An 8,609-nucleotide genomic window follows, 5' to 3' on the forward strand; every position below is an offset into this window, starting at 1 on the left:
CCTGCTGCTGGGCTAGCGTCATGCCTGTCCATCCCAAGACATGTGCACTGAAGAGTGGAAAACAGCTGAGATGTTGAAAATAAATACTTTAGGCTGAGACAGGGGACATGCTGTGGCCTTTTTTTCACAGGCAGAGCAAAGCATGCCTGTAATCAAGCCAGTGGTTAGAAGAGGGTACACAGGACTAGCTACTCCAGCTCCTCCTGACTGCTAGCTGTCCATCCACCTCTGTGGACATCTGATTTCTACTTTTTTTTAAATCTTTCTCTCCCCTTATCTATCCGTCTGTCTTCTTGGCTATCCCACCACATGCCTCAGGATCCATGCTTCCCTCCTTACACACGTCTGTGATGCGATTTGCCTTGCTGCCACCCAGTGACTGCGTCGCATTTATCCCCCACCCGTCCTGACTTGGGACAGTTCAGTGCTCCTGAGGCAGCTCGTGTTCCCAGGAACACAGCTGTGCAGCTGTTTGAAATTCCCACTTTGATGCCTAAAATTGGCCACTAAAATTCCTTGTCATACATCCCACATCCCCACACCCTGAGCAGACTTGCGGACATCACTGCAGACAGCACCAACTCATCCACTGCACACATACTAAATACCTCCCAGGAATGGGAAAGTCGATAAGATTCTCTCTGCAGCCCATTGCAACCTCCATACACGTACTTCAGCAACGCACTGACCTCTCTTCAGGGCTGGGCAGCCTTGGACAGCAGCTCCTCTTGTTCTTGCACTTAATTCTGACTTCAATTAAGGCATCTGAGAAGGCGTTACACCTCTGAGCTCAGAAGCTGGAGACTGTGCAGGATGCCGTGATGATCTGGCTCTTCCAAGGACTCCAATTCATTCAGAAGATTGGATGAGTGTGCGGAATTTCACCTTAGTTTCTTCTTTGCTGGGTTCCGAGTTGGTTTTTTCTCTTCTGCTCCTAAAAGACATCCTCGCGAAGAAAAGGCAGTCTGCGACTGAAGTCTTAATACATTATCTCTGTCATCTTGCAGGCTTCCCTACAGCCTCTTCAGACCACCTAGGCAAATGGTTGCCAAAGCCCAGGAAACCGTAGCAACTTTCTTTTGCCTTCGGAGATGCTCGGTACCTCTGCCCATATTTCCCAAGCCCCATTACATCCATTGCCTTTCTCGTTCTCAGATTTCCAGCTTATGCCTACCAATGTTATGCAACCCCTCATTACGATCGGCGACACAATGCTCTGTGCCATGATCCACCACCACTTCCCCAGCCTGACACCAGGATACAGCAAATAACCAAGCCCTCTCTCCTCAACGAAAGCTCCAGACCTGTACCTATCAGGAATCTGCAGTGGCAGCATAAAATAGTATAAAAAAAACCCCAAACCCCAGTGATTTGTAGACATGTTCAGATTCCCAGGGGAAATAGAGGGTCTTTTTCAATGAAGTTAGATGAACTGGGGATTTTATAACATCAGGAAAATAAAAAATACCGTATACACGGAAGCCTATGGACAACTGCATGTTAATGTAGGTATAATAACTATAACGGGACACGTTTGCCATCTTCAGGGGTTGAGCAGGTACTGCACACAAATGTTCAAAAAAACAGTGAGAAGCAACAACTGATGTAAGGACATAGGAATTACTGGGTTCTCACACAGCCTTGGGCTGCAGCCAAGCTGGACAGGGGCACGGACAGGCTCTTAGTTGTGTGCATCTCTTTTACAGCACCGTGAGTCCTGGTCTTTGCTGGCAGCCCTGTTGCTGTTAGAAAAAGAATAAAAAGAAGTAATGGTAGTAAGAGAGTTTGAATGGCAGCAAGTTAGACTGCTGAGGATTAAAAGAGCCCTCCCCCTTGCTTATCAGTGAGTTGCTTGAAGGAAAAAAATGCTTAATTCAAGGCCCGTGTGGATTTGATGGGGGCACCAGGTTGTGCTTTTGCCTTTGCCCTATTCTTCCCTGACATAAGGAACCAAACCCTACAGGGACAATCATAAAGGATTAAAAAAGAAAAATAGCCTTAAATATCTTGGCATAAAGAACACCAGAGTCTGAGAACATATTGCCACTTTTTTTAATCCAGCTATTCCATAAAAGTTGGCTATATATGAGATGGTTTGAAAAAATGATGATGAAGCAAAAGTCAATAGACAGAGAGAGAGGGTCTTGGCTTGAGGGTTTTTGGTTTTGTTTTTGTCTTTTTTTTTTTAACAGAAGTTCAGGAGTCCAAGGGGAAGCACTTAAGATGCCTACAGAGGAAACAGGATTTTCAAACTCATCCCCTGCACCAGATTCTCCACTGGTGTAAATCAGGGCAGTGCCATTAACTTCAGCAGACTGAGGCCAGCTGACCTTCCATCAGCCACTGATCAAGAGTAATGATCCTCCAACACGCCAGCACACCTTCCTTGCAATTTGAAAAAGTGTCTGGTGTCCTAAGAGCTAAACTGCACAAGAGCAAGTCCCTGCACGCTATTACTGCAAAGCGCTGAGCTCCTGAGAATTAAGAAAAACCCTAAATAAAGGGAGAAACCATGGCAAATTGAATTAAGCAGAAAGGCCTGTTTTGCTTTACGTCAGTGTGTACTAAGAAGTGGTCAAAGGATGTGAGGGATGGGAGAGGTCTCCAATCAACCCACCAAAGCAAACACTCACACTTTGGAATGTGGCTGAATTCACCCTCATCTGTGATGAGAAGTGGCATTTCTGAATTGTTTACAGTACACGCTGATGTGAGTTCAAGTTCCAAAACTGTACCCCACCCATACCAAACAGAGAGACTGACAAAGAGAAGCATGCCACAGTGCAGACGTGGCAGATAAAAACAACACCAAACAAAGCCATCACAAAGTCCCTTTGGTTTCACGACACATAAAAAATTTGAATTGGCCATTGCCTTTTACTAGACTACAGACAATGCACAGAAAAGAGGGCAAATGAGCACCTGGACACATAGAAGAGGCCAGTGAACTGTAATTTGCCCACATACCTTGCTACCACATGCCAGGAGTATCACAGAGACACTCACACATGCAGATAAATAGCTGGAGGTGTTTATTAAAAGAACATTTTGTCCTTGATTTAAACACAATAAGTCCACTCAGCATAGCAATGGGGGTGGAGAGCCTTGTTCACAGGGTGCAACTACAGCCGCAGCCTCACTGGCTCTGGGGAAATGCATAAGGCCAGCCTTGTTCTAAAGAATTTGTTTTTTTTTTCCACTCGTGTGAACACTTTGCCCAAGGGTAGGAGGAAAAGCCGGGGCTTAGGGGTGGAGAGGAGCTGCTGGTAGCTCCGAGAGTCAAAGCCAGATAGAAGACGCACCTAACGCAAATATCACCACCACAGACCAACCCCTCCCTTGGTCCAGCGAGCAGCCTTGCTTAGGTGCCTTCACAAGGTAACATTCTGGGCATGCCCAATTGCTGCTTCCCATGATATATAAACTGTCCCACGAGGAAACAACCCATATTCAGCACGAGAGAGGCTATCCCAAAATGAAGGCTTTCCTTGTTCTCCTGCTGGGAGCAGTCCTGTGCTTGGACTCAGGTAAGACAGCATGGAGAGTTTGCCCCGCATCCCCTCCAGCAGATCTTCAGCTAGGAGAAAAGACTTGTGATGGGGTTTGGCAGTGAGGGGAGAAATGCTGATGCATTTGTGGTATGAAGACATTTGCTTTTTGATGTGATGTCCTGGGTGTTGCATTGAAAAAAAATGCATAGTCCCAACCTGCTGATGGTGTGATCCTAGCGCTGGGTAGAGCAGTTTCCAGGAAAGATAAAACCTACACAAAACTGAACTTCGTTGATATTGAAGTTATTTAAGCCAGACCATACAGTTATGTATGTGTGTGGTATTTTTTTAAGTGTGGTGGGAAGATTATTTCTCTTCTTCCCAGGCTATCAAAACTGCAACATTTCTGCAAAGGTAAGTTTTGTTCCAACTTGTTTTCTGACTCTCCATTTCAAAAGTGGCCTCTGATGCTGCACAGATTGTCAGAATTTCAATAACAATTTCAAACGAGCTTTTCCCTATTACCAGAGAGCAGAAGAAGAAGATCTGAGCAGAAATGTTTCTCAATCAGCAGAGGATGCTTGAGGAATAGGCTGGGAAGGGTCTTGTACAGTCCTGTCCAGATCCTCTCTTCTTCCAGCTTCCATCGGGGTGCTCTGAAATTTTACTTTCATTATATAAAAAGTCAGATAAATGTGAGAGCAGAGTGCAGCACTACAAACAAACTGGAGTTTGGCTCCTTGCCTCCATGACTGCATCTATCATTTATACCGGAACAGCTTGTACAGAGGGAGACCAAGTGCTTTAAATCGCTTTTTGCTTCTGTGCTGAATAACACTAGTTTCTAAATATGGCCTTTCTGTGAAGTAAAAGAGTTTTTTAGCCATTAGGGTATTGACTTGGGAGAGTCATGATACAAGCCTGGTGGTCATGGGGTTAAAGTACATATATATATACATTAACTCGCACACTTGCAAGCCTGTGAGGCTCCAGTGATGCCCTGGGGCACGGCTAGGTAATAGGAACAGGTAATTGCACCATGCTCTCACTCCTCTGGGACTATTTTTCATCAGGGCTAGACACCTGTAAGCTGCAATGCTTATTCTGCCTTTGCTCAATGTACAGCAGATGTAACTGTAGATGTTAACAGCACAGTAGATGTTAACAACACTGACTTGCATCCCCCATAGACTGGCATGTCCATGAGGGGGTGGAAACACGTGGTGACCTCGTTCTCGAGAGGGAGGCGAAAGATGTGTTTGCACTTTGCTTTCTAAGAGAGGGTGTCACAAGTTGGTCAAACTGAGACAACAGGCTAGAAGAGACCTTGCAAATTGTCTGCTCCATCCTTCCCTCACCCTTTCTTCCCTCTGGGCTTTCCCTCTTTCATCCAACCGTGGCAATGCCATGCTCACAAGCCCACCTGGTAAAACACTAATGTCTATAGAGGCAGACAAATAATATCGACCTCTCCTTCTGGGGACTTCATCCCTTCATCCCAGCTCAGGAGGTGGGAATATCACAAAAAGCCTGTTTCAGACAGGAACTGAGTTAGGCATCCCAAATGTAGAGGAAATAGCATTTGTGAAGCACTTCTCATTGACTGATAAGACCAGTCAATGGGACCAGCTACCCAGCTGGTCTCTTTTTGCTCCCTCACTGCTCTGACTAGATCTGAAACAGCTTCAGCACCTGCAAAACCTGGCTCTCACCCCAAGTGACTGTACTATGCTCCACCAAAACTGGAAAAAACATTGTTTTCCCAGTAACAGACGTGCTATCGTTCTTTGAGGACCCACAGGAATGGCCCTGTTTCCCAGTGCAAGCACTAAGTTCGCTTCCCTAGAGAGCTTCAGATGGATTTGTCTTATAACCCCTCTTGGTCTTTTGCAGGTTCTTCTTTGCAGTGTTACAGCTGCACGTCACAGCTCAGCAACTCCAACTGTAAGACGAAAGTGGACTGCAAGGATAAGGAAACATGCAAGACGGATGTGATCAGTAAGGCAAAATGGGGGGTGGGCAATGTCTTACTTGTGGTGTTAGAGCCAAGCATGGTCCCAGCCTCAGGTGTCCAAGCCAGACCCACCTACTCTAGATACACCAGCTGGTGGGGGCCAGCAAAGCTCAGTGTGCAGCAGGAAGTGAAAAACCATCTGGGGAGAAAAGATGATAAGAAAGCTTTCAGATTACTTTCAAGTTAAGTAGAAAAGACAGACGAAAAATGTTTATCCCTTGGTGATAACTGGTCCCTTGGTAGTGGTGCTGACCATCACCAAGTCCTCTCCCCACACTGGCCACAAGAGTGTGATTACAAAGTCATATGAGTATGTGCATGTTGTACGCCATAAATTCCTCAGTGTTTGCCAATAGATCGTGCTAAAAACTGAGCAGTGTGACCAGTACAGTGCCTGGAACAAATCTCAGAGGGTGCAGCTGCACTTGACATTGCAAACACCGACCAATGTCTCTCACCTGTACAAAATTGGGTTTATTTCTCTTTTGTAACACCAAAAATCATTTGCTTACAAGGACTATAGTTAAGTTTACAGCTTTGAAAATTTTGGAACATGGATTAAAATGTGAGGGTCTGAGTCTGGTGAAACCTAGTCATGAAGTTAGGAGCAGCATTCAATGAGAGAGCTGGCTTTAGGTGAAATCAATGAAAAGGATAGAATTTCACCTATGCCCATCTACAGCCAGCTCTGAATGCAGCAATCTGTGTGTCTCTGGGTAAACTCCCTTAACAGATTATGATTTAATTCTGCCATTCTAGATCTGGGAAAAAAAATGTTTACCCTGCCTAGATCTGTGGTAACAGCTCAGTTGCTCTTAGACTTATGGCACAAAACCCATCAGTGGCATGTTCAAACTCATCCCTGTCAGACAGCAAAGGTAATACCTCCAGTAGGCATTGTCCTTGTTGGAATTGTGCAAACCCATGGCCAAGCACTCACATGCAGGAGAGACAACACCTTGTAAAACCCACTGGCTCTGTACACTAAATTTGCATATGTCAAAGACTTGGTGTCCAGAATAAATTGTTCAAGATTAGCAGATCTCATGCAGGCTGTAATCTGCTGGTAACCAGCAGTTACTGAGTATCAGCTGACCACAGAAAAATAGGTTGTGCCTCTCAAAAACACATCAAATAATAACTCTGTCATCTGTGAAATGGGGATCACTGCATTTCCATTACTCCCCTGGGAGTTGAAAGGCTCGTGCAACAAAGATATGTGGGACATGAGCAAAGATTACCCCACATACTTGCTCCTCATCCATTAGTAATTTAGACTCCCCAACAGAGGTGTTAATGGCTACTTTCATTATTAATTAATTCTTTACAATTTCTGTAGTCGGTGCTGTTTTAGAAACCCCTGAGAATTGTGCTGTGGAATACACTGCCTTAAGCAAACCCTTGGGGATTGAAACCCTTCCCCCCTGCTGACAAACTGATGCACCCAAAATACAACCTGCCAGAGTAAAACATGCAGCTGTTTGGAAACACTTTTTTTTCCAAGAAGTGAGCTCAGATAATAACAGCATCTCATTCTTCAGTTCCATGAGGCTTGGCTTGGCTTCCATTTAGTCCTTGTAGTAACGGTCCTGCTTTCCTTCCAGGGGTCATAGGGTTCTTCAACATCATCAGCAAGGGCTGTGACTCGTCATGCCAACCAGACTATCAAAACTTCAGTGTGGGCAACAGGAATATCTCCTGCTGCAGCAGTGACCTCTGCAATGTCAACGCAGCGGGCAGTGTGAGGTACAGCTATGGGATGGCAGCAGGGATAGCAGCCAGCGTGCTCTGGCCCTTCCTGCACAACAGATTGTGAGGAGCAAAGAGGACTACCATGACCACAGAAAGTTTTGGAGCACCCCTCATAACAGGAATTGTAACCAGGAGCAAGGTGGTGTGTTGGGCACACAGCACCCTTGGAGCTGATGGCAGATCTTTGCCGTATGATAGCTTCTTCATTACTGTTATTGTATGGCTGTAGTGCTACCAGATAAGAAAATATGTGTGAATGCTATCTGTATAACACCTAAAATACACTTCTTTCTGAATCAAGTGTGAGTTTGTTACCTGTATATCACTTAGTCATGCATTTCTGCACCCAGCAGTAACTTGCAGGTGGATGTACGGCATGTCTGCCCAACATTCAGTCTTGGTCATCAATGTGTAATGATGATATGTGCCATGGCAGAGCAGAACAGAGGTGTCATCTATACCTCCAAAGCTTGAAGGGCACTGGTTTATGACAAACCCTGGCAGGTACATATCCCAAGAAAACCCATGAAGTACAATCATATCTGAAGAGGAACTTGCCCGTGACCTAGAGACCCTAGAGACTTTGTTAGCTGTACAAGACAAGAGCAATGCTCACCTTCCCTGCTACATGTACATAGACCTGCTCGGATCCTTGGGATGGTGGGCAGGACTGCACATTCAGGTACCTGGAGCACCATGGTGGGCAATAACCATTGGAGTGAAGTGGAAAGGGTGTCCCCATGGTGTCCAGTTCAATCAATGCAGTTCTGGGACTGCCAGTCTCCATCCTGGCCATAACAGCATCCCCTGAAAGTTCCCATCGTCCACAGGCAGGTTCTCAAACTTTCTTCACCAAGTTCCTCTTTGATCCATTCCCCATGCCATAGCCTGGGACACAGGCCCTGTCACAAGACCATGAAAGTGTTTAACTTTAAAGGTCCTGTGGGGTTGCCTAGCAGAGCAGGGAGAGTGGAGAAAGTAAACATCAGAGATCACATTTTCCTCTCTGGCTACCTTGATCATGGAGGTGAGCACACACATGTGGGCACACACCCACTTCCACCCCCACATGAGATACGGTCAGTGAGAGATGGGAAGGTGGCAAGTGTAGGGGAAAGATGAAGGAAAACAAGAGCAGAGGAGCTAGGGAAAGGCACAGGGCTGACTCCTCTCCTCATGAGGTGCTCTCAAGACAGAACTAGGAGGGCAGATGAGTAGGGTGAGACTGGTGCTGCCTGAAGATTTGTTGTGATCATGAAGACACCCACAGAGTTTTTTATACCCTTCCTTGTAAGAGGAATTTCCCTTCTTCACCCACTGATCTTTCCCCCTTCCTGGGACTCCCTGCCGAC

The 8,609-nt window shown here is 45.8% G+C and overlaps 1 protein-coding gene across 1 annotated transcript; it reads left to right on the forward strand.

Annotated features, from left to right (window-relative positions):
• The first annotated feature begins 3,475 nt into the window (after window positions 1-3,475).
• LOC104626483 (prostate stem cell antigen-like) lies at window positions 3,476-7,321 on the forward strand. Its single transcript, XM_010294421.1, has 3 exons — window positions 3,476-3,527; window positions 5,385-5,489; window positions 7,110-7,321. The coding sequence occupies exons 1-3, from the start codon at window positions 3,476-3,478 to the stop codon at window positions 7,319-7,321; spliced, it is 369 nt and encodes a 122-aa protein (XP_010292723.1).
• The last annotated feature ends 1,288 nt before the right edge of the window (window positions 7,322-8,609 follow it).

Source organism: Phaethon lepturus, unplaced genomic scaffold (genome assembly GCF_000687285.1).
Source record: "Phaethon lepturus isolate BGI_N335 unplaced genomic scaffold, ASM68728v1 scaffold9329, whole genome shotgun sequence".
In the NCBI taxonomy this organism is placed as follows: domain Eukaryota; kingdom Metazoa; phylum Chordata; class Aves; order Phaethontiformes; family Phaethontidae; genus Phaethon; species Phaethon lepturus.